At 55.8% G+C, this 24150-nt stretch overlaps 8 protein-coding genes across 8 annotated transcripts; 4 read left to right on the top strand and 4 right to left on the bottom strand.

The window, feature by feature from the left end:
• Positions 1–331: 331 nt before the first annotated feature.
• On the bottom strand, positions 332–1839 carry BU26DRAFT_530104 (glycoside hydrolase family 72 protein; the record flags this gene model as incomplete). The annotated part of the gene is made up of 4 exons (XM_033830940.1): positions 332–920; positions 968–1574; positions 1627–1680; positions 1737–1839. The coding sequence occupies 4 exons, from the start codon at positions 1837–1839 to the stop codon at positions 332–334; spliced, it is 1353 nt and encodes a 450-aa protein (XP_033686164.1).
• An 860-nt stretch (positions 1840–2699) lies between these two features.
• BU26DRAFT_277034 (t-SNARE) lies at positions 2700–4069 on the bottom strand. The gene is made up of 3 exons (XM_033821468.1): positions 3864–4069; positions 3249–3809; positions 2700–3187 (listed from the first exon to the last, which is right to left on the bottom strand). Exons 1-3 carry the CDS (start codon positions 3987–3989, stop codon positions 2813–2815), a joined length of 1062 nt encoding a protein of 353 aa, XP_033686163.1. The 5' UTR covers positions 3990–4069; the 3' UTR covers positions 2700–2812.
• A 713-nt stretch (positions 4070–4782) lies between these two features.
• BU26DRAFT_539615 (uncharacterized protein) lies at positions 4783–10665 on the bottom strand. The gene is made up of 2 exons (XM_033831516.1): positions 10508–10665; positions 4783–10451 (listed from the first exon to the last, which is right to left on the bottom strand). The coding sequence occupies exons 1-2, from the start codon at positions 10570–10572 to the stop codon at positions 4922–4924; spliced, it is 5595 nt and encodes a 1864-aa protein (XP_033686162.1). The 5' UTR covers positions 10573–10665; the 3' UTR covers positions 4783–4921.
• A 395-nt stretch (positions 10666–11060) lies between these two features.
• Positions 11061–13432, top strand: BU26DRAFT_423094 (anthranilate synthase-like protein component 2; the record flags this gene model as incomplete). Its single annotated transcript, XM_033823493.1, has 2 exons — positions 11061–11383; positions 11437–13432. 2 exons carry the CDS (start codon positions 11061–11063, stop codon positions 13430–13432), a joined length of 2319 nt encoding a protein of 772 aa, XP_033686161.1.
• A 567-nt stretch (positions 13433–13999) lies between these two features.
• BU26DRAFT_276933 (uncharacterized protein) lies at positions 14000–16142 on the top strand. The gene is made up of 3 exons (XM_033821467.1): positions 14000–14404; positions 14469–14633; positions 14695–16142. Exons 1-3 carry the CDS (start codon positions 14221–14223, stop codon positions 16134–16136), a joined length of 1791 nt encoding a protein of 596 aa, XP_033686160.1. The 5' UTR covers positions 14000–14220; the 3' UTR covers positions 16137–16142.
• Positions 16143–16360: 218 nt separating this feature from the next.
• Positions 16361–18621, bottom strand: BU26DRAFT_454288 (uncharacterized protein). Its single transcript, XM_033824855.1, has 3 exons — positions 18333–18621; positions 18082–18193; positions 16361–18018 (listed from the first exon to the last, which is right to left on the bottom strand). Exons 1-3 carry the CDS (start codon positions 18503–18505, stop codon positions 16648–16650), a joined length of 1656 nt encoding a protein of 551 aa, XP_033686159.1. The 5' UTR covers positions 18506–18621; the 3' UTR covers positions 16361–16647.
• A 2417-nt stretch (positions 18622–21038) lies between these two features.
• Positions 21039–22152, top strand: BU26DRAFT_530099 (NAD(P)-binding protein; the record flags this gene model as incomplete). The annotated part of the gene is made up of 4 exons (XM_033830939.1): positions 21039–21149; positions 21226–21817; positions 21870–22079; positions 22130–22152. The coding sequence occupies 4 exons, from the start codon at positions 21039–21041 to the stop codon at positions 22150–22152; spliced, it is 936 nt and encodes a 311-aa protein (XP_033686158.1).
• Positions 22153–23430: 1278 nt separating this feature from the next.
• Positions 23431–23778, top strand: BU26DRAFT_563098 (uncharacterized protein; the record flags this gene model as incomplete). The annotated part of the gene is made up of 1 exon (XM_033833118.1): positions 23431–23778. One exon carries the CDS (start codon positions 23431–23433, stop codon positions 23776–23778), a length of 348 nt encoding a protein of 115 aa, XP_033686157.1.
• Between the last annotated feature and the right edge of the window lie 372 nt (positions 23779–24150).

Raw genomic sequence — 24150 nt, 5'->3', positions numbered from 1 at the left:
CTATCGATAAGACAACTTACTAAGACTCGTCAAGAGCGTGCGCCAATGACATCACAGGAGACTCAACAAACTGCGACAAGAGGAAAAAGACGATGATCCCGCAGTCATATTATGTATATGCAACTTTATACATTGCTGGGCCCAGATAAACGACGCCAGCCAGCTCTTTCGGGAGAGCCGACAAACTCCAAGAAGCAGATCCCTCTAGAATACGATTACTTGCAGAAAACGTAGGGCGACGAAATGTTTAAGTGTCATACCCGGCTGCAGTCGCTGTCATGAAATACTGGGCAATGTTCCAACAACCAATCCCCAAAAATTAATCCTCCGCTTAGAAGATCAAGGTCGTGCCAAGGAGAGAGGAGACTAGTACCACCAATCCGCAGACGAGAGGAGCTGCGGAGAATTCCGGGGGGTGGAGACCCGCTGCAGCACCTTTGCTGCCGGAGGCCTGAGAACCGCTAGCGGCGCCGGTAGTAACAGCACCAGAATCGGCGGCAGCCAGGCTTGTGGTTGCGGAGCCAGCAGTCTGGCTGCCGTCACCGGTAAGACCAGGTCCCTTTCCAGCTCCATTCTCGAGGTACGTATCCGCACCGTCGGGGAAAGCTGGCAGCTCGTCGTCAGAGATGGTGACATTCCAGTTGCTGGACTTGGTAGGGCATTGGGATGCAGAGCCACTGGTTTTGAAGCCACCATCGCCGGAAGGATTGGGGGTAGCGGCAAGAGCCTTCTTGAGAGCAGCGTAGTCATCGTTCGTTGTAACGCTGTCACCATCGATGGTAACCAGGCCGAAGTTGGAGCCCTCCTCAGAGTACTCATAGACAAGACCACCAGAGTAAACAGCATCCATCTCGTCGCTGTAAATGCCAGCGACCTGGTTGAACTGACGCTTGTTCTTGTTGCAGCCATACTCGGAGAGGCTGATGAAGATTAGTAGCCGTTGGGTGCACCAGCAGGAAAGACTTACAAGAGAGGAATGCTGTAGTCCGAGAAGTTCTTAACCTTCTGGCCCCAGTCGGTCTCGCCAAAGGTGTCCGGGTCGCACCAAGAGTAGTCGTTAAAGGCGAAGAAGTCGCTTCGGACGGCGTCAGGACCGCAGTTCATGTAATTAGCCATCTCGAGACGGTTCTCGGCCACATCGGCGGCCGAGTATCCTACGGGGATCGCGCGGTATCCGCGGCTGTTGATGTATGACTTCATGTCGCGCGTAACCGCCTTGACATAGGGCGCGCAAGACGAGGTACCGGCATCGTTGATGACCTCGTTGCCGGAGAAGAAAAGCAGGGTGTTGTCATACCCCTTGAAAGCATCAATGGTGGCGAAGATGCTCTGCAGGTAAACCTTGTTGTAGGACTGCTGAGGTGCTGCTCGGTTGAGCGAGTACTTGGGGGTGTTGACGTCGAGCGCCAGGTAAATGCCAGCGTCGGCAAGGGCGTTCATGCACTCATCGTGGTTTGCCGTGTTGTCGACGGTGTAGACACGAATCGTGTTCAGACCCAGGTCCTTGAACTTCTCGATGTCGCGCTTGCACGCGTCCGCGTCGGCAATGGGGTCCTTGGCCTCGGACGAGCCGCCTAAAAGCTTGTCAGTCATGGCACGCGCTCAGACGATCGGATCACAACGTACCTGGCTGGTAGTCGACACCGCGCACGTAGAAACGTTCATTGCCGGCAAAGAAAGCTACAACACGGTCAATTGAGGCCGCAATGCATCGGCAGAGCAGCGGGAAGACAAACCGTTTCCCTTCACGGTGACTGGGGTGATGGACGCCCGCTTGGCGGGAGCTGGCGAGGCGGCGACGCCTGCAGCGAGGACGGCTGCAATGGCGCCGGTCTTCATGATGATGCTGGTTTGAGTGTCGAAATATTACGGAGAAGTGTTGATGTATGCAGTCTAACAGCGCGAGTAAACACAGAAAAACCTGCGGAGCGACAGTGTTGAAAGCGGAAAGCAGGCGCGAGCCCGGCACAAACGAGTGTAAGAAGGACGCAATTAAGAAGCGGGAAGCGCGAAGGCACGCTTGGAAGAGAGGGTGCGAGGAGGTTGAAAAGGCGAAACAGGCTGGGGCAATGCAGCTTTTAGGGGTTGGGTTTATGACGGGCAGGCCAGCGGCGGAATGCGGGCCCGGGCGCTGATTGGCGGGACCGGCGTTGTGGCGGGCAGGGGCGCTCCAAGCGGAAGGCCCAAGAGGAGGCAAGTGCCTCCAAGCTCCACCAAGGAAGGGACAAGCGGCCCAAGCAACAGGAGAAGCCTTTGCGCCGATCGTGGCTGCTTCTGCGACGCTGCGCTGCCCATCAGCCAACGTGAAACGCGTGTCGCCGTCACCAGTCGCACATCCAGAGCGATCGGAATAAAATTAGCGACCTCCTCGCCCGCGCCAGCGAACCGCCGCGCTCCCTCCCGCTTCAACAGCTCCACCGCGGCCGTGAGCGTGTTTGCCCCTTGGCAGCGAAACCGCGACGTGATTCTGACCGTGTGGAGCGCGGCCTCCTGGCAATCAGGCACTGTGGCAAACCCCGGACGCCGTCACCCCATCAGTCCGACGCACGCTGATTTCCGAGACGCACAGCCGCCATCAGAGAGATGAACGCTGTAATCAGGAAACTCGCGAGCCCATACGCTCTCATAGCATTACTACTCCAACTGCCCGTATTATTAGCATTAACGATGACATGTACTCCCCGACGCTTTTCGCCCGCTTCCTCTCATACAGCATTGAAGTCTGTTCAACAAAGGGCCATTTCGAGCCTTTCCATCCAACAGCTCTAGACACACCTAGCCTATTCAGTAGCGCCAACATGCGTTCCACGCTTTACTTCCCGTTATTATTGTTATTGTTCCCGTTGCCGTTGTTCCGCAACCCAAAGTAGAGACCCAGCACGAGCGCGATAATGCAGATGATGGCGACGAACGTGAGCAACGTCCACCACTTCAGCTTCCGCGCCCGGCGTGCAGACTTGATGCCCTGATCGAGCTGTTCGTTCGCCTTCGTGGCGTCGGTCGTGACCTGGTTCGTCTGTTCCTCCGCCTGCTCCACCTGGGTCTGCTGGATGACGACAGCTTCGTTCAGCTGCTCGAACAGCACAGCCAGCTCGCTCATAGTCTTCTCGATGCGCTGGATGTCGTTATGGCGCGCTCGGACGGCACCGAGAACGCTGGCCGCCTGGCCGCTGCGGTTGCTCTTCAGCTGTATTCAGCGTGTTAGCAATGCTCTTTCATCCGCGTGCCCATAACACGGCCGGACTTACAGCTTGCTGAAAGATACCCTCATCACCCCAGTCAGCGTTCGCCGCTTCCTGGATCTCCTGCTCCGTCGCCTCTGGGTTCACAATGCGGTATTGTCGCGCAATCGCATCGCGGTAGCGCTTGGAATAATCTGACTCTTCCTTCCGAAAGTCCTCAAGCTGGCTCTTGAATGTGCGCTTCAGCGACTCTACCTGCGTCTTCTTGAATGAGTTGGTCGGCTCCCGCGCCGCATCCCTCTCGAGAAACTTGATCTCATCCTTGATTTGTGTGTTTCGCACCTGCGTCTCCGAGACGATGCTTTCCAATTGTGCCGACGAGCGATTGTCGGGCGACGACAGCATGCGTTGGTGTATGTTCGCAATCGCTTGGATGTTGGCGGTGAGCTGGTTGATCCTGCTCTTGGTGCCATCGATGCGCGCAAGGAAATCCTGCTGGCTCAATGGCGCCGTCGGCGGCGCAGGCTGGTTTGTCGGGTAAGGGGTGGCCTCCGAGTATTGCGACGGCTGCGAGTAGGTAGAGTCTTGTTGAGTCAAAGCGGCCGGAGGGTTGAGCTGCTGGTCATTCTGCGGACAGTGTTAGCATAGACCTGGAGGAGTGAGCAATGCGCCGATACTTACTGTGCCGCCGTAAGGGTTCGAAGCTCCGTACCCACCACCTGTTCCGCCATACGGATTCGACCCGCCGTATCCAGCCTCCGCCTGGCTGTACGGATTTCCGCCGTATTGCTGGTATCCGCCGGACATTGTGGGGTTGTGAATTGGTGGTGAGAGCTTGGTTCGGGATGCCTAGCGGAGGCAACGACGGAAGCGACGGAAAGCTGCGCTTACTGAGCGCAATGGATGATTGTACCTCGCACGAAGGCTTGAAGATGCGAATTGATGGAGAGCGATTGATGCGAGTCTGTCAGCACGGCGCAGACCCTGTTGATGGGGTGAAAGCAACAATTAATCTTAGCTTGCCGGGTGCTGTTGCCCAGTCCGTCCCCCAGCCTCGCTAACGTCACCGCGCGAGATCCGATCCGTAGACGGAAGGTGCTGCACGTGAATGCGCTAAGCTGAATTGGAATTAGCGCCTCTGATCTCCGCCACGACATTGCGCAGGCCTCTCGAAATGAACAACTCGCCTACGGCCGGATGAGTCTATGAATAGAAGGCCACTTCCTGGGATGGCATGGGATCTTCCTCAATTGCGGCATGCTTGCGAAGAGTCTTTAGCGGGTGGAGTCCAAGTGAATCCCAAGATCCAATACTTCGCCCTTGCCTCCTCTAGACGGCGTGGCTGGGTTCGAGAGGTACATCTTCAGGCATCAGTACCCTCACCTTTAAACGTTCAGTGGCATGGATGCTTCTAGTTTGTCATCTTTTCCGGAGCGTTCATAGTGCTGTGGAAGAGCAGACGTGACCAGGTCAAAACCCGAGATGAAATGAGATAATCTCTGAGATGATTGAACGTGGAAGGAGTGATCAAAGATGTCAAGGTCAACTTAGTTAGCAAGCCCCAGCAAAGGCAGTACTGACGCCGAATTTTCAAAAGCCTGTCACAGTGGAAAGAAATGCAAAGCATCGCATTCCTCGCGCATAATTCTAAAATGTCGAACGAAGCCCCCGTACCGGCCTCCAAAACTCCACCGCTTTTGAATGCTACGCCAAAATCCACAACCATATCAACGCTTCCTTTACGACGTGCTCCCTTTCCCCAGCCCCAAACACGCTCCCGCAGCCTCCAATTCCCTCACCACACTCTCTTCGAGCAAATTCCCACCCACCTGCCCACCTTCCACCTTCTTCCCAAACAACTCCGCATCCCGCTCATCCAGCACGACAACCCTCTCCCTCAGCGCACCCTTCCTCGCCATCCACCCCTCAATATCCTCCTTCACATTTTCCTTGTCCCACTCCAGGATTGGAACATCGCTGGCTTGGATGCCTAACTTGGGTCCTTGTGAACGCATGTTGTCTAGAATGCTAGATATAAGCGCGAGGGAGTGCGTTTCAGTCGCGATGGATAGCGTGATCTTAGTTGCATAGCGGGAATTGAGCGAGTTGGAGGAGCGTGATAGTTGCTCGGGAAATTGGTTGAGGAAAGAGGCTATTTCACCGGCGATTGGGGGCCCGACGCTGAAAAGGAGATTTAGGCAGAGTGGTAGGATACCTCTGGTCCATATAGAGTGGAGCCGGGCTGGCTGATCAAAAGGCCCCATGCCTCCCGAACGACGGAAATAGTTCATTAGGTTCGCAGTGTTGAGTTGGGAGAGGACGCCTTCGACTGCCATGGTTTCGGCGAGGGACCGCAAGGTCGAAAGAGAGAGTATGAAGAGCAGGCTGAGTTCACCATAGACGGGATCAGCGACTCCATTGTTTGAGATGGTGAGCTTGTCGGACCACGAGAAGAGGCTTGTGGCGTAGCGGACCGTGTTGCTATTTGCGAAGAGGAGGGCGATCTGAGTCTGCCATTTGGACATTTCGGGGATGGCGATGATGCGCTGCAGAAGCGCTGTGAGAAGTGCGAAGTCGGAGGGTGAGACGGACTCCGGGTCGGCATGGAGCTGGGTCGCCAGGCTGCGGAACCCTTTGGCCACCGCGTCAGAGGTTATCTCCAATAACTGATTCGAAATTAGCTCTACGTAGGTTTTTGAGCTGTAGTTTGGCAGTGTTCCGCGGAAGCTGGAGCGGAAGGACACCTCCGAATCGGCCTTGCCGGAGTCCTCGAGGAGGTGAAATTGGAGCGAGAGATACAGTATCCTTAGTAAAGAGCGGTAGTAGTGTACCTGGTCGCTGGAGAAAACATTGTCGAAATCCGGGGTAGAGGCACGGATAGCGTCCCATATCGGCTTAAACAACTGTCGCGCTTCTGGTTCTGCGACCCTCGCGTCCACCAACTTCTTGAGCAATGCGAAAGCCAGGTCCGCACGTAGAACCATAAGCTCCCCAAATAGTGCTTCTGGAAGAGTGGAAAGTGCGTTCGCCTTCATACATTCCTTTACGACCCGAATCAGGACGTTAGGGAGGTCCTTCTCCTTGGTCACTACGTAGCTCAACTCCATCGCCAGTAATTTCCAGCTTTGGAGAAGTTGCACTTGTGACTCCACGAGACTGAGATTCATGTTTGCTCGCACGACTTCGCCCTGGAACCCTTGACCAGACCTGGGCCCGGCCCACTTGCTATCGAATTCAAGAAGTTTGTTGGCAAGGTCGATGTCGTAGAAGAAAGATTCTCCGAAAGAGGCGGGGTATAATGTTGTGCGCTTCAGATTGGCGAGGGAGACCCCAGGAAACTTCTGCTCGATGTTCTGCTTTAAATTTGAGTGCAGCGAAACGTTGTATGAAGGCAGTTCGAGTGCGTTGTTTTCCAGATACGCGAGGTTCGAGCGGATCCCCGTTAGCGGAGTAACATCCCCGATCTGCCGGGAGCTATGAAGGTACATAGCGATAATTTCGCAAGATAAAGATGCAAACCTATTTTGATACGAGCGTAGGTGGACCGCATTTTCCGTTCTGAGATCGTTAGGCTGCTTCGCCATCCATTTCAGGAACGCAAGCAGTTGTTGGATGAAGCCTTTGTGCTGGCGAAGGTCTCCCATTGCCCATGACCAATTATTCTGAGCTGAAGTGACGAATTCAAGCATAGCCGTATAGAGGGACCAAGGCCTGCTGGGGGTGTCCAAGTTTAGATTAGAGAGTGCCTCCAATGCTCGTGAAAGCAGCGCTTTGCTTCTTGATTCGCTCGAGGTGGCCTTCTTCGTCCTCATTGCATCCCGCGGCGTGCTTCCAGTCAACAAGTAAAGAGCGAACCACTGCTGTTTACAGGTAACCACAGCAGATAACAACTTCCAGACATTTGTCTGAACGTCCGCTATCCTCACTGGCTCATCCAGCTGGGACAGCACGCTCAAGAAGTTCTTCGCGGTCCTAGGGCCTAGATGGCCGAGGAGCGAGGGAGGTTCTTTCCGATCATTCTTTTTAGCCATCTTACCGTCATCATCCTCCACAACACGGACTGCACCGCGGACTAAGGTCTCTAACAAGAGTACGACGGGAGGCTTCCACGCGTCGCTCGTTGCATAGAGTCGTGCCAGAAGGGGTGTCGCTTTGAATAGCTGCTGTTCCAAGTGTGTCCAGGGCTTGTTGAGAAGGATAGCCACCCGTACGAGGATGTCGGAGAACAGTAAGGTGGTATGCGTCTGTTGCTTCCATAGAGCCGCTGAGCTTGTCAGCAAGGAGTTCCTAGTCAGATCGGCTCCCGTCAGTAGGGAGGCTAGGATCGGGTTTGTCGGCAAGTCGTTCTCTGATTTTGTCAGGTATAGCTCAGTAATATACTCTGCAGTCGGAGCGATGAGCCTCGTAAGCTTCATCGAGAGCTTCGGCGCATCATCCACGCTGTATGCTAAGCGAAGGATGGTCGTGAAAGCTTCGCATATGCCAAGATTGATCTCGAGTCGGTCTTCCATTCGGTTGTACTTCCAGCTCAATGAGCCCTCATATATGCTAGCGAGGGTTCGTGCGAAAGTGAGCAATGTATTTGTCATGATCTTGTCCGACGTTCCGCTCTCGGACGTAGTGGTCGCATTGAATCGCGTTAGGGCCTTGCTGGATGACTTGCGGGCTACAGACCGCTCAATGGCGTCGTTCACCAACGCCTTGAACAGTCGAATGCAACCAATAAGGAAGTCATACCGACCAAGAACCATCTCAGTGGCGATCAAGATAGTTGCCAGGCTGCCTCCGCTGCCATCACTTTCCAGGAGGCGGCTCCGAGCCAACCACGGCCAGACCCGATTTGGTGCGATAACGACCAAAGCTTGGAGGAAGTGCGTGCAGTTGACCAGAAGCTCTAATGAGCCTTCGTTGCTCGGATCCTGGCATAAACGAAGAAGTTGTTCTTCGAAAATGGAAAGGATGATATTTACGGTGTCTTGGTTGTGGTCAACGCTAATGTCCAAAGCGATCAGCAACTCGGGCGAGCAGATGCCTTCGTCGCCTCGACTTTTAGATGCTTGCAGTGATGAATGAAGTAAGTCGGCAAAGAATCCAACTGTCTCAGTCGCGCTTTCAAGTGAAGCAGGCTGTTGAGTAGCCACCTCGACCTTGCTGCTACCGACAACATACGTGGATAGAAGGTGGACGAGGTACTCCAGAGCAGAGTGAGGATAATGCCATAGAGCGACGAAAGGTTGGGCGCGGTCATCGACAATGGTGCCCTCTGTGTTCGCCGAAATGACCATGGACTCTTGAGCGCGAACAGAGGCAGATGATGCAAGCAACCTGCGTTGGCTGGGAAAGCTTGATGTGGGCGCTCGGACAAATTGGGGAAGGTCCACGGCAAGCGCTACGTGGTTGGCATTCTCCTCTTCGTGCTCGAGGCGATACTCAACGAAGCCCTCAGGGAGGCGTTGCATGAGCGTCCTCATGTGCGTAAGTTCATGCATGACAGTTGGAACAGCATCGTGGGCTTTCTCGCCTCTAGTAAGAGCGCTAAAGAACTTGAGAAACGGCGTCATCTCATAGGGATAGCGTAAGCGCGCCTCCTCCAGAAGTAAGGGGCGGAGGACCGCCTCATCTTCCAGACAAAAGGCTACGATCGGATCTGCATGCCGCAGGGGGTCTTGTCCAGTCCAATTCTGAAACGTTCTGTCTCCGACCATGATTGTATGTGCCGACACAATCAACTCTGGGCTGTACTCTAAGATTCCGCTACCCAAAGACGCACGCAGGAGCCGCAGAAAGAGTAGCCGGAATTGATCCCGTGAAATGCGATCGACGGAGGTTCCAAAGCCGGCCATGCCAATATTGACTAGCTGAGTAACTATTTCGAGGACACCAAAGGCCGAACACGCCTCTGCGAGGTCCTGGAATGGCGGCTTGGTCTCGGGAGTGTCGAATCTTGTTAGGGGTAGGATGGCATCCTCGAGCGCCGATGCGGCGGCTTGTGGCCTCCCAGAACCGGCTGGAGAATCAAGCAGACGCTCACGGTCCTCTTCCAGCAGGCGGGCGTGAGTAGTCAGCCGCCATAGAACAATGGCCCAGGCGAAGGCAGGCGGTATGGCTGGGCTCGCGCCCAGTTGCTTGGCTGCACCGAAACAGTTGGTGATACGTTCAACAACGCCGCCGTTGAGCGGATATGCCGAGGAGTCCCAGGCCGTGTATCTTCCGGAATCTATATCGTCGAGCACAAGATTGATCTTGAGAATAGCCAGAGACACGAGCGAAGTGAGTAGCTGAATCAGAGGAATGAACGGCTGCTGATTGATGGACATGGCGGGAAAATCGCGGAAGAAGCCTGTCTCCGAAACAGTCGAGAACCACTCTTCTACTGTCGCTGCTGGCACGAAGTCGTTTGTGACGAGGTCGGCGTGGATGAGGGCAATGTGCAAGATATGGAGAAGCTCAGCGGTCTGAGTAGTCAGCCATTTCTCCGACGCGGCTTCTTGAATCGACTCAGGCACCGACCAGGTGTAGCCGTCATTGAGCGAGTCTAATCGTGCCTTCACCGCGCGAATGCACTTGTTCAAGCCCGCCGCTCCTGAAGACGCCGACTCTTTCTGGTTCTGCTTCACGGCAATGGCCTGGCCAAGTTGCTCGAGCCAGTCGTCGGCCACGCGGTAGTCTCGGCCGTAGGCGGTTTTGCTCCGAAGATGTTTGGCGCATCCCCAGCTCATCAGCAGCTGGCTGACCCTTAGAATGGAGGCGCATGTTGAGTGGTATATGTCGGCGATGCGAAGTCTTCGCTGGTCGGAGGAGTCGAACTGCGACTCTGATGGCATGCCCAGGGTGGAGGGATTCGCGAGGATGGAGGAGCTGGGGACAAAGGTTGACGCTCCTAGGTTGGAGAATCCAGCGGCCTCCTGCACGCTCAGCGCCTCCTCTTCCGTCAGCCCACTCAGCAGCTGCATGGCGGGTCTGCTCTGCCATTCCTGTACCACCAGGCGCAATGCCGCATGCTCTGATATCTTCGCTTCCTTTGACAGCCACAAGCTATCTTCCTTGATCTCGTTGATATCGTAGGGGCCATCCTGTGAGGGCGTGACGCTTATGGGGGCCGTTTTGGCCTCGAATTTGTTCTTCTCCGCGGGCGACGGGTCCGGGAAGGGCTTCCATGGCCGGCTGAGGATTTCGAGGTGCTCTTCCGCGGTCAGGAAACTGCGCAGCGGGGCGCTTTTGGAGGCGGTATCTGGATCGCAAAGGGCATTGTATGCAACGTCCCACGAACTAGCAACATCAGCCGTTGTCCCCGACAGTGAACAGTAAACAACTGGTAAACATACATGAGCTGCTGCTCGCCCTTGAAGCACTTGGCGAGGTCCAGGTCCAGCTGCGAAACGGGGGCCATGGCGGCGCGGGGGGTGCGCTCGGGGAGGAATGGCTCAGCGGGCGGCCATGGAGGAGGAGAGAGGTGCTGGCGCGGGGGCGGCCGATTGTTTGCGGTGGGCCTGTCCTGGCGCGAAAGCTAGCTCCGGCGTTCTGAGCGCGACGCTCGCCAGCGCACAGACCACCAAACCGTGTCCGGCACAATTTTGAGTCGGCGGGCGAACCTCCGACGGTCATCCCGCGATTCGGAATCCTCGTCTTAGGCAGTGGGGAGTGAGCAGCGAGGAGCGTGACTCACCCTTCATGCCTTCGTGAGGACACCTGGCGCTACCTCTCTTCCGCATAAACGCTCTGCACCTACAGTTCTATCCCGCACAGAGAGGGTGACCAATCCATATCAGTCTTGTTGATCTCGGGCCAGATTTGCCATCGTGGGCACGACGAAGCAATTGATTCCGGAAATCTGCCCTGATACACCATACGGCCAATTCTGCTCGACCCGTCGCCGCCATGCCTGCCGCGTTACCGGTCATTGATCACTCGCCCCACCACCCCGAGCCCTCCCCACCCGTCCCTACAGCGTCCAACCTGATTCTGATCGACAACTACGACTCGTTTACCTGGAACGTGTATCAGTACCTTGTGCTGGAAGGCGCGACCGTTACCGTCTTCCGCAATGACGAGCTTACGCTGGAAGACTTAATCTCCAAGAACCCCACGCAATTGGTCGTCAGTCCCGGGCCCGGACACCCCGAGAAGGACGCCGGCATTAGCAACGAGGCAATACAGCACTTTGCCGGAAAGATACCCGTGCTGGGAGTGTGTATGGGAGAGTGAGTTGAAGCGCCTCAGGCGGAGCAGCGCCGTTAGCGGCTGACTCAAGCAGGCAGTGCATCATCCACAGCTTTGGCGGCAAAGTCGATGTGACCGGCGAGATCCTCCATGGCAAGACCTCACCCCTCGTGCATGACGCCAAGGGCCTGTACGAGAGCGTCTCTCAGCGCATTCCCGTAACCAGATATCATTCGCTTGCCGGAACTCACACCACGGTTCCCAGCTGCCTCGAAATCAATTCCTGGATCGAGCGCCCAGACGGCGGAATCGGGGTTATAATGGGCGTGCGACACAAGGAATACGTGCTGGAGGGAGTCCAGTTCCATCCCGAGAGTATCTTGACCGAGCAGGGTCGCCTTATGTTCAGGAATTTCCTGCGCATGCAGGGAGGAACCTGGGCCGAGAACGAGAAGCTGTCCAAGGAGGCTCATGCCAAAGCTATCGGAGTTGCTACCGACGGTGTGGCCTCGTCGAAAGGCTCCGCCAAGGACAAACAGACGTCCATTCTAGAGAAGATCTACGATCACCGAAGGGCTGCAGTCGCGGAGCAAAAGAAGATCCCATCCCAGAGGCCTACCGATCTGCAAGCTGCATATGACCTCAACCTTGCACCTCCTCAAATATCCTTTCCTGATCGGCTAAGAGAGTCACCTTATCGCCTTTCCCTCATGGCTGAAATCAAGCGGGCCTCTCCATCCAAGGGTATTATCTCATTATCCACTTGCGCTCCTGCTCAGGCACGACAGTATGCCAAGGCTGGCGCGAGTACAATCTCGGTGTTAACCGAGCCAGAATGGTTCAAGGGCAGCATCGACGATCTTAGGGCGGTGCGACAGAGTCTTGAAGGAATGCCGAACCGACCCGCAGTCCTACGGAAAGAATTCATATTCGACGAGTACCAGATTCTCGAGGCAAGACTGGCTGGGGCCGACACCGTCTTACTGATTGTAAAGATGTTGGATGAAGCATTGCTAAAGAGGCTTTACTCGTACTCTCAGTCGCTCGGCATGGAGCCCTTAGTCGAAGTCAACACTGTCGAGGAGATGCAGATCGCTGTGAACCTGGGCTCCCGGGTGATTGGAGTCAATAACCGCAACCTTGTCAACTTCGAGGTTGATATGAACACTACCAGCCGATTGATGAACATGGTCCCAAGGGAAACAATTGTTTGTGCGTTAAGCGGTATCACTGGACCAGCCGATGTCGAACCCTATGCGCAAAATGGAGTCGGGGCAGTTCTAGTTGGTGAAGCCTTGATGCGCGCTTCCGACACCGCCCTATTCATCTCAGAGCTCCTTGGCGGCACACCGTTATCTAAGTCGTCTGCATCTGCCGCTCCTCTAGTCAAAATCTGTGGCACACGGAGCGATGTCGCTGCTGCAGCTGCAATTGAAGCTGGGGCAGACCTCATCGGAATGATTCTGGCTCCCGGACTAAAAAGGACAGTGTCTACTGAGATGGCATGGGAGATCTCGAAACTCGTTCACAAGACGAGGAAGCCTCAATCCTCTAGGAAACCCGCATTTCCCTCTACGTCGGCGTTAGACTTCTTTGAGCACGCTTCATCGACCCATGTGTTCAACTCTGACCGAGCGCTCATAGTTGGTGTTTTTCGAAACCAACCTCTAGAGTATGTGCTCGAACAGCAGAGGCTCTTGAACTTGGATATAGTGCAATTGCACGGCCATGAGCCCATCGAGTGGGCGAGACTAATCCCTGTCCCGGTTATCAAGGCATTCGGACCCAAAGATAACGGAATCGGGCTTCGGGGGTGCCATTCTCTTCCACTGCTGGATGCAGGCTCCGGCGGCACGGGTCAGCAGCTTGACCTTTCAGAAGCCCTAGAAGCTCTTTCAAAGGATGACGGTATTAAGATTATTTTTGCGGGTGGCTTGAATTCCGATAATGTACAGAAGGCCCTGGAAGGGCTTGGGGAATACAGGGACCGCGTCATCGCTGTCGACGTCAGTAGCGGTGTTGAGGGAGACGACGGGCTCCAGAGCGAGGACAAGATTCAAGCTTTCATCAAAGCTGCCAAGGGATTATAAACAGAGTATCGTTCGAGCCCGGCAATCGAGAAGGTCCCCAATACCTCCAGGCGGAGGTGTCTCAATCCAATGTTCTAATGCCGTTACTGATTGTGCAAGCAAACGCAGTGTCCAGAGATCATCCAGCTACGGCGACCTCCCCTACAAGACGATATCTTTGCGAAGGCCAACAGGATGAGCAATCCCAATTCGTCGTCATTCGATACCGGGGAGGCCGACCCCGGTGACGTGAGGCTCCGCAGTGCGGAAGCAGGCTACAGATCAAGAGACGATACGCAATCAATTCAATCCGAATGTAGGCGCCGCGAGAGACCGCACATCAGCCAATACAATGACCATTGCTAACGCCCGACGGATGCTCCTCTTCTACAGCTACCATCTCCCAGAGGAACCCGCCGAATGCTGTCTCCACCCTTTTTCTAATTATTTTTGTTGATTTTTCTAATTGGGTGTCAAGTGGTGGATAGACCGCCTGCTTGATCCTCATCCTCTCTCACTTGCCGGGCAATTCTTTCGACTTCTATCATTCCATGGAGTTATTCTTTTACTTTTGCGTGTCCCCACACCTCTAAAGTAAAATACCACCGCTTCGCATGCCGCTCTCTCATCGCAGTCCTATAAAAGTCCTCCAGCACTCCTCTCTAACAACTCCCTACTCCGCCAACCCTCATATCCCCACCACGGCTCCTAGCCCAGCAAATCCACCTTCAACCGGCCAATAGCCAAGCTCTAATTCAACAACGACAAGCTCCTGCCTGAGCCCCAGACCGCATTGCCTACCACCCACAATGGCTATCCTCAAAAACCTCATCATCTCCGCCGTCGGCGACGTTGCCCCAGGCTCTGGCAAAGACTACTCACAGCTGCGGAAATGGGTCGAAGCGAACGGCGGGCGATGGATGCCGCGCGTTATGAAGGGCATCACACACCTCATCTGCTCGAAGGAGGCGTGGAAGAAAGACGTCGAACAAGGTATGCTTGGTCCCTCTCCTATTTTAAGTGTTTGACTAGGAGTCACTGCTAATATACAAGTCAGTCCAGGTAGCAAAGAAACTCAACGCCTTCGTCGTCAGCTACGACTGGCTGGAGGACTCGCTCCAAGGCCGGCGCAAGCTCGCCGAGCACAAGTACACGTGGGAAGTTCTGAGGAGGCAGCAGAAGAAAATCAAGAAAATCAAGAAGATGGGGAGACAAGCGGATAGTAAGTCCTCTTTACCTTACCGCTCGGCTCTTTGGAGGCGAGTTATGCTGACGTTGAACAGCGGCAAAATTCCGCAAGGGCTGCGAAAAAGCGCAAGAGGATATCGGCTCAGGTACGTCTTCGCGCAAGCGTTCCAAGGGCGGTTTCTTTGCTAGTGCGCTGGACGATCTGAAGAAGAGGAGGGAGGAGCGGGAGGTGGAGGAGAAGGCTAGGAGGCAGGGTAGGGCTGACGGCTCTGGGATAGGGGCATCTGGAGTAGCGTCTGAGGGAAGGGTCGAGGGTCAGGGTGAGGTTCCGACTTCTCCTGTCCAAACTCCTCCATCTCTAGCTATGCCCAATCCTACCCCTCCTCCTCTCTCTATCCCCAAAGCCCAGTCCAAAGCCCCGCCTAATCCCAAGCCCTCCGATGGGATCCTTGGTCCTAGCTCCGCTCCCGCGCCCGCTTCTGCTCCTACGCCCGGTTGCTGTTCGAACCCACCCACTCCCACCTACTCCCAACCTCCCACTAATAAGCTCAAAGACCTCTACCACGTCTACACCGACACCACCGGCTTCACCTACGACCTGCTTCTCCTGCGCCAAAACCCCTTCCTCAACACCTTTGCAAAGTACGAACTGCGGCTGTACGAATCGCACGCGAAGCCGCATGTATATTGCACGTTCGTGCGGTATACGCCTCCCGCGAGCTCTACATCGTCGGCTCCGTCCGGGGTCCCAATCATTCCCTCGCGGATCAGGGGAATGCATGACGGTGCGGCCGTGGGCAATAGTAGTGGTGGAGACAACAAGCAAGGAGGAGGCACTGCCTCGAACGAAAAAGCCCGCCTCGATGCCCTGATTACAGAACCAACCGCCCGAGACGACGCGCCCTACAAAGCCCTCCTCGTCCCCGCAAACAGCGCCTTTCCCCCCGCCTTCGCCGCCTTCCGCCACGCCTTCCGCGACCTCACCCTCCTCACCTGGGAAGAGCGCCTCGACGACGCAGAAACCCACCCGCTGCAGCGCGCCCGCGCCCAGGCCCTCGCCATCGAGCCGTTTCTCTGGAAAGCGCGCCCCGTGCCCGGTCTCCCCGTCGGTCTGCTGCCCGCTGTCCCCCTCCCGACGGCCGCAGATGCTAGCTATGTGCGCAACCGGTGGAATCTGCCCGGCGTCCAGGCGCCCTTGTCGACCACCGGCGGCGCTATCGGCTCCGCGCTGCATCGCGAGGCGGAGGAGACGCGCAAGCGGGAAGAAGACGCCGCGCGTTTCAGGGCTGAAGCTAGGGAGAAGACGAAGGGGGGAGCGAGGAAGCCGAATTGGAATAAGCCGCTGTTTAATGGGGTGAATGGACGCCCGAGGACGGATGCGTATGGCAGGTACGTGGATTTTAGGAGCGGTGTGACGGGGGCCGGGGTGCCGGGTAGTAGGCCTGGAGGAGGAAGCGCGACGGGGAGAGCGGTGGTGCTGGATAGGAGTGGTCAGAGGGGTTGGATTAGGGGGACGAAGTTTGGCTATGAGGGGTGAGGGAGTGCAGGTGGGTGGGACGGGGGGATGGTGATGGAACAGGGTGGGTGGGCGCGAGGACGCCTGCGCGCGGGCGTTCGAAAGACTTAGAAATCGAGTGCACAGCGTTCTCTGGTTTAGCAGTTCGGTCGCTTGGGCGAAGATTCACGGCTAAGGATACATGGTGAGCCGGTTCAATTAGCTCATCACGAAACGTCTCTAGCAGTCATAGTTCACATACGACTGAGTAGCGACTAAAACGACATTAAAGAATAAGTAAACTTGACTTCGTGAATTGGATGTAAAACCACTGACCGTCTTCCATTTAACACCTGTAAAAGCCACAAGTCCGCCTCATGACATAGCTCCATCAACCCCGAAGCGTATCGAGCAATAACACCAGCCTCGCGCCGTCCTCAATGCAATGCTGAGAAGGGAAAATTTCCGAGGAAGAAACAATGACAGCAACAGCAGGCCATCATCCAGCCCTCATGACTCCACAAAGTTGCCCGCCTTTTCGCTGTTATGACCTTCACTTCCACTGACCCTGGCTCAACTTGAGCAAGCCCTCCACACAGCCCGCCTCTTCTGCCGAGCTCACGGTCGTCCTTCCGCTCACTCCATCACCATTCATGAACAGTCTCAACTCCTCGTCTTGCTCAGGGTCCGAGGACTTCCTGCCAGCCTTTCTCGGGCTATCGCGTTGCTCCCTTGCAAGCATGGCTCCCAGACTAGAGCTCTGTGACATTATCTCCGTATTCTCACCCAGAATCTGGCGAGGACGCCGAGAGCCTACGGGAGGAGCGGGATGACGCGGGCGCCGCGATGGCGGGACATCAGGCTCCCAGTTCTCCTTGTCTGACTCAGTCTGTGGGAGCTCTTCTGTATCGCTGCCGATCGAGCCCTTCTTGTTCTCCTTCGGGGGCATATGGCCGGAAAAGGTCGAGGCCTTCTGCATGGGACCACGGGACTTCTTAACCTTGTGTTCGCTTGACATCTTGGACGACTCGGGGCGAGACAAGGGTGCATTCTGACGAGCTTGGTTCTGGGCCAAGATCCTCCGATTCGCGCGTAGAAGTCCGATGGCGTCTGCTGCGCTGCCGCTGCCCTCCTGCTCTGCTCGAGTCGTCAAGCTGGTGTTGTAGCGGCTATCAGGATCGCACCAGAACTCCCAGGCGCGCGAGTCCCGACTGCGGCCTATGTTTGATGATGTTCTCGGAAGTTTTGGACTCCGATCGTCCCTCGCCGCTGCGGCTAGGCGGTCGTTCAAGCCAGCAGTGCTGTAGCTTCTTCGTAGACCAGCAGCAGCGCGGGAGAAATTAGTCGTGTTCGTCTTTGCGTGGGGCGGGGACGGCGTCTTATCCAGATCTGTGACCACACGGGCAGTGCCATCCTCGTTTGTGGAGATGCGCACGAAGGAATGAGCGCGCTTGAGGGACCGCGTTGTGGGGGAGGACTCCTTGGAGGGCTGGACAGGGTTCGGAAAGGTGATGGTCTCATGCGCATAGTCCTCGCTGTTGCGCACAAAGGACGCGCTGCGGCGATTCGAGATCCAGGACGTGCGCGGCTGCGCAGCGCCTTGCGATGACGGGAGCGTCTGCTGGGAGCTGCTGATTTCGGTCGGCGCAGTATCTGCGGTGCGCGGGTCTGTGGAGGCTACCGTAATGGAGTCTGCTGTGGTTTGCGAATCCGTCTTCGTGGGTCCGGGTGACTCTGGGGCGTCGTCCTCCAGGGTGTCCTCTTTGTCCTGCTCCTCCCTCTCCTCGTTCTCGCGCACGCTTATCTCCTCTTCGCTGGGAGGGTCGGACATGGTGGATGACGACGACATCAGCGACGGCGTGGAGGATGGTTCGAGCGGTCGAGAGCGGCGGCGGTCGTTCTGTCGTTTATTCTGAAACCAGATCTGGCGAGAGGGCAGAGGGGTTAGTCATTGGCGCGCGCACATGTGACGTGGTCGAGCACGCACCTGCACCTCTTTTTCTCCCAGCGCGACCTTGGTCACGATTTCCATGCGAGCCGCCTTGTCCGGCTTGGGGTTTTTCTGGTATTCTGCCTTCAGAATCTCCTCGTCCTCTTTGCTGCAAGGCCTGGTGGTTAGCGTGATGTTGAGGTGGTGTGGCTTAGTGGCCACGGGAGCACGTTCCAAACAACGCGTCGCGACCAACCATCCCAGCCCTCAACAGAAGGGATCGCAGAGATGAGACGAAAACCACGCACCTCGTGCGTCTGCGCTTTTGGCGGGCAAGCGCCTTGTTGTCGACGTCTGGAGGCAGCGAATTGGCGACGGTGTTGGGAGAGTGCACCAGGAAGGCGAGAGCGGCAGTGGGACTGGACCGCCTGCCAATGGCCGAGGACGGCGACGGGGACGGTGCTGGCGAAGAGCCAGACATGGTGACGGATTGCCGCAAGAGCAGAGAGAGTAAGAGAGAGAGTTAACAATCGAGGAGCATTGGGTGTCGGGGAAAGAATGGGGATGTAAGAGGAATATGGTGGCAGGGAATGTTGTGATGGCGCGTTGAATTGCTCGCGTCTGGCGTCGCGGCCCGCGGCAGAGCACAGAACATCGTGGATTATGTCTTGCATGCGCCTTCCCTATTGCAGAGGAGCACCGTCTGTGCGCGGTTATGAACAGACCCCAGATACGCTTTTTATGTCGGGAACCCGGCAGAGTACACAAGACACGAACCATTGCACACTACGCAGCTACGCGTCCTGTCGTGATGGTCGGCGCGCGTGCGCCGTGCATTCAGTCAAAAGCCAAATGAGAGCAAGAAGGGGCCGTCCGACCTGTGGCAGAGGCATAGCTCTGAGACATGGAACCGTCGTTGACAGCAAGCACAAGTAGAAAAGGCTTCGGAAACACGAAAGCACGTGATGTGCAGCCTGCACAGCCACCGCACCAGCCCACATGCACAGTAAGCACGCCCTCATTGGCCATCTGCTGTGGCGCTCGCTCCTGCGCTCCTTCTCCCCTGAAACCATCACCTACTCCGTCACCAGCCCTCCATCTCCCTCCTTCAGACATCTCGCAGTCCTCCCTGTGTCCCACACGGCCACGGAATTCCGCAGCTCAGAAGGCAACCAAGTAGGCAGCGACCTGCCTATCTCGAATTACGCCCTTGGCAGCTCTCACCGTAAGATGGAGCTGAAGTCGCTTCGGAGCAACGCGGTCCACGCGCGCAAACACAGCATCAGTCCCTTCACCATCTGACTAGATGCATCTTCTTCGGCGAGCGGGGCGTCGCTGTCCACTGCTGTCTGGTCGACCTCACCCAGCTGCTCCACTGTCACCGGTGTAGGATCATCTCAGTCTCAAGGCAGAAGTATCGTCGGGAGAGAGCTAGACTTTCTTACCCATATACTCATTTGGTCCGCGCCAATCATCTCAGCTCGTTGACTTCCTCTGCCTGAAGCCGTTGTCAGCCCTGTTAGTCCCGCGCTAAGCATGAGTAAGTGCAGTTCCAGTGACGATAACACGATGCGGGGAGGACTAAGTGACCTGCACCCAACGGACGGGCTCTTGGGACTGACTCCGCCCACCTCCCGCACTGCACTTTTTATCTGCTTTCAGTCACCCTCTTCTTTCAAACCTCGCTTTCTAAGGCATCCGGGATTTTTCACGTCCCCTGCAAGCGTCACCGGAATTGGCCCCCAAATTTCCTGTCCGGGCATCTCCCCCAGCAATGCTCCCCTCTAGTGAATGACCGAAACATATTTGCCCATGATGTGTGGCCCTGTCTCTCTTGGTTGGCCTCTAGCCTGCCGAGCCTAAATGCAAGAGCCGCCACAGGATCGTCGCCGTGCATTGGGACTCGCAGCTACTCACTGCAGGTTTTGCTTGTGCAAAGCCAGAACTCTCCGAGGACAAGAGCTCCTGGTCAAGATGCGGTGTAAGGCGGGCACTATGGGCGGGCCCCCGTCGCTAGGGCTGAGCCCGTTGAACCGATGCCGTACGGGACTCGAACTCCCTGGCCCCGTTTTCCACTACCCACGCGGCCCAAGACGCCATCATCCGTTACTGCCCTACGTTCTGCCTTTTTATTGGATCTACCGCGGCTTCCGATGAAATGACGCCCCTACGAATGCCACCGGAGCAGGGTTGTGGCCCGGCGGGAGGCCGCTGGTCGGCCGACGATGCGACATGCACCTCGACCGAAGAACAACAACACCACAACACCACTTCCACGGCGGTCCTAGGCATCACCCCGTTTTCGTCAGGGGGGACTTACCCTTGATCCTCGTCTGCCCGTTTTAGCTTCCGAGCTCTCGTTCCGTGACAGCCAAGAAGTATAGGGCGTTTGCACCGCACGAGTTATCCGCAAATCAGGACTTGAACGCTACCTCGGAGATGAACTGATATCACAGAAGAGGCGTCGTGTCAAGGCAACCGCTACCTCTGCACCAGGATCTTTGCCAACAAAACAACTCTTTCCATCCAACTTTGGCCATTTCCGCCCACTGCTCAGGTGCGCAACATACGGTCGCCGTTATTTCCCCTCTTAAACCGCACCAACCCGCCGTTGGGCTCTGCTCGGTCGTCGGTGCGATGTGTCGACTGTAACGGTGATCATAGCTCCTCTATTGGCGCAATCACCGCCTTCTATCTCTCCTCTGGGACCCTTCACAGCAAATCCTTTTCCCCACTGTACGCGTTCTCTGATCATCTTTGGGAGCACATACCCACATTCCTGCAACTCCTCGGCCTCTCACCGTTCTGGACGTCCAGTCCTCCCTTGTGAGTCACGGGCATCAGCGCGTTGTGTTATTGTAAGGTACCAGGGAGCGCTGATCTTCATTGAGGCTCAAGCTTATGTTCTTCCAGTTTCTGAGACAGTATAAATGGACTCGAGCCACTCCGTTGCCTCCGAGATATCATACCTTCATATACACCAAGTCTCATTCTAGAATCGACCGGGCACGACCATGTCCACTGTCATGCGGATAGCCGTTGCAGGCACCTGCGGATTAGCTCTGATAATAGCGCGAGAGATCCATGACTCTACGAGTCATCAACTCATCATTCTATCAAGAAGTGTAGGTGCCCCGTTGCTCTTCTCCCTCCTCGTAACCACAAAACGCAATCCGCACTGCCGATGCTAACTCATCGAAGCCCCAACCGGGCCTCTTAGCACAAGGTTACCAATGCCAGGTGGTTGACTACAACGATCCCAGTTCCATTCAACACTCTCTCATGGGAGTTGACACCGTAATATCCACGGTGACGGGGAACGCTCAACTACGTCTGATCGAAGCAGCGGTAGCATGCCGAGTTCGTCGATTCGCTCCCGCCGAGTTTGAGGGCCAGCCGGGCCTCAGGGCGCAGAACGGACTCCTAGATCGCGGACGAGGTGCGGCATTAGCTTTGTTGCAGCACTACCGCGGCTACATTCAGTCGACCGTGTTTGTCTGCGGTATACTCTACGAGAGATTCTCTGTCAACGGCATGATATCACACCGGATCGGCGTCAACTCTGGATATGGGAACGAAGGGGATTATATTGCCGATCCTAGGAACATGACTGCCATGGTGCCTGTCTACGACTCCGCACAGAATCTCGCCAACCTCTGTCTCACATCTGCATACGACGTAGGACGCTTCGTCGTGAGGTCCCTAGACATGCCGTCCTGGCCGCAAGAGATGACCATGTGCGGAGAGCGGATGAGCGTCAACGATCTGGTGGGCATTATCCAGACCTGCCGAGGTACGAGCCAGTTCCTGTTATGTTCTGCTTGCTTCCGCTAACCGTTTACAAGGTCGTCAGTTCTACAATGTTCAATGGCAGAACCCCCAAGGTCTGCAATACGAGATGACCATGGCACAAATGAGAAGCGACGTTCCTGAGCAAAAGCGGCTTGCAGCCCTCATCGAGACCGCAGAGGGGCGCTACGACTTCGTTACCCCCGCGTACCTCAACGCTGCATATCCAGACGTCCACCCAATCAGGTTCCGCGACTGGTTTCAAAGTAAGCTTTAAGCTCAAGGCTCTCCACATACCGACACTAAGTATTTACAGATAATTGGGTTTCGGTGCCTTAGCGGCCCCAAGCGCCTATCGGTCGGATAGTCTGCCGAACCGACGAGCGGGATCATGGAACGACGGAGTTTGGTTGGAACAACGTCGGCATACAAGCATCGTCCCAGCCAGCGAAGGCTATAGGGCGCGTCGCCTTGTGGAGGCGCACCAGGCTGACCAGTTCAGCCCCTCGGGACCTCCGCTTCTCGTCCTATCATACGTTCAATGAGCTCCATCACCACTGGTTCCTTTCGACCTTCCTTTCTTCTATCTGTTTTGTAATGGTTGTTGCCCTAACCTGCATTTAGCGACTGGGCTGGCATGTTTGGCACAGCGATGGATACCCCTCACTCTTTCAGCTTAGATAGAACAACTCTGCTCTTCTACTATTTGCTCACACCGGGAGCCATTTGCCATTTCCTCTCAATGGTGCCGTTAGAAGGTTATACATAGCAGTACGCGTGGCGGATTGCTGGGCTCTACATCAGCACCTAACCTCTCAGCCGCAACGATTACGCCCGAGAACGAGGGTGTTCGCTCCTAAACGGCTTCGGACATATTTGGTTGGATGAGAGCGTGCTGACAGAGAGGAATAGGTGCTTATCAAATAGTAGATTAGTCACGACCTTGAAGCCAACACGAACCATGTACTAACAACAGGTGTATAGGACGTTTCATCGTCCTGGCCCCAAGCGCTGTGTCTTCCGAAACACGAGTGAGCCTGCCTTGCAATACTTAGAACACTGGGACTAATGCGCCACCGGAGAATATCCTGGGACTTTCGACGAAGTCCGCGAGACATGATGGAACGACGGGGTGAGTGAGCGATCTGGTGCCTAAGGCATCTATCGGGAGATGCGGCTCAACTTTCTCCAAGCCCGAACAGACATGACGGCCATTCCCTCCTGGGCCAAGCCCGATCCTTGGGTATGATGCTCGTATGACTAGGGCAATCTGCGGTCTGTGTGTTGATGGGAATCTTCGATGAGGGTCGAAAGCTCATCGTAGTGACGTCACGGTGCCCCCGCCAGGTACGACCACAGCTTTAAATTCTGAGCGCAGCTTTAAAGAACGCTTTCTCGTGCAATTCCCACGCAACAACACCCTCTGCGATACACGATCTCGAATCAAGCTTGCTACCGAAACTCGTCTTTCTCAAGCTACCGACATCGTAAGTGTTCTGGCTTACTTCTTCCGCGAGAAGCTCTGAGGGGAAGCTCCCCGCCTAGCTTCATCCACCCCCAACGCCACAATACCTCAACCTAACATTTCTCCACAGTGCAACAGAAACAACCACCGCAATGACTTCCAAAGCCGACATCATCGAAGAGCGCAAGGCCAACCTCCCTCTCCCCGAACAGCCACCGAAAGCCTCAGACTGGAACTCCGCCGACGAGCGCACCGTGAACGTCGGCGCAGGCGGCCAGGAAACCGGCCTCTCACACTCGGGCCTCGGCAGCGAGAACCTGCGCGAGCCCGCCACCAGCGACGAGGTCGGCTCTACCGGCCGTCAAGCCAAGGATGGCCTGAGCGGCATCCCCAACGACGCCGTCAGCCGCGAGAAGAAGGATCACAAGGGTCTGGCGCAGACGACCGGCAAGGACTATGGATATCCGCAGAAGAACGACCCGAGCTCGGGACTGAAGTAGAGGGATTGCATTGGGCCTATGTAGAGTACTGGCACTCTTTGAGGTGATGGCGTTTGGGATTCCTTTCGTGATGGATGGATGGATGGATGGGATGGATGGGATGGATCGGTATGCATCCTATGGGGTGATTATGGAAGCTACATATGAGTAGTTCATTGGCGAATACTAAATATCAGAACAACAATCAAAAGTTCAAACCCAATATCTGTGCCTTTGTCCGTGATGCTATGATCAGGCAGTGAGTCCAATCCGAGCCCCTTTGCTCTGACATACTGCCGGCTGCCGAAAATCGCGATTGATGAAACGGTGGCATTCGTGCCCAATCTCGATCTGCAGGCACCTTTCCCATGCTGGTCCCGCCTAGAGAAGGAA

This window comes from Trematosphaeria pertusa (genome assembly GCF_010094035.1).
Source record: "Trematosphaeria pertusa strain CBS 122368 unplaced genomic scaffold BU26scaffold_5, whole genome shotgun sequence".
NCBI lineage: Eukaryota > Fungi > Ascomycota > Dothideomycetes > Pleosporales > Trematosphaeriaceae > Trematosphaeria > Trematosphaeria pertusa.
The sequence above is the reverse complement of the archived record's forward strand: the minus strand, read 5'-3'. Positions and strand labels throughout refer to the sequence as shown.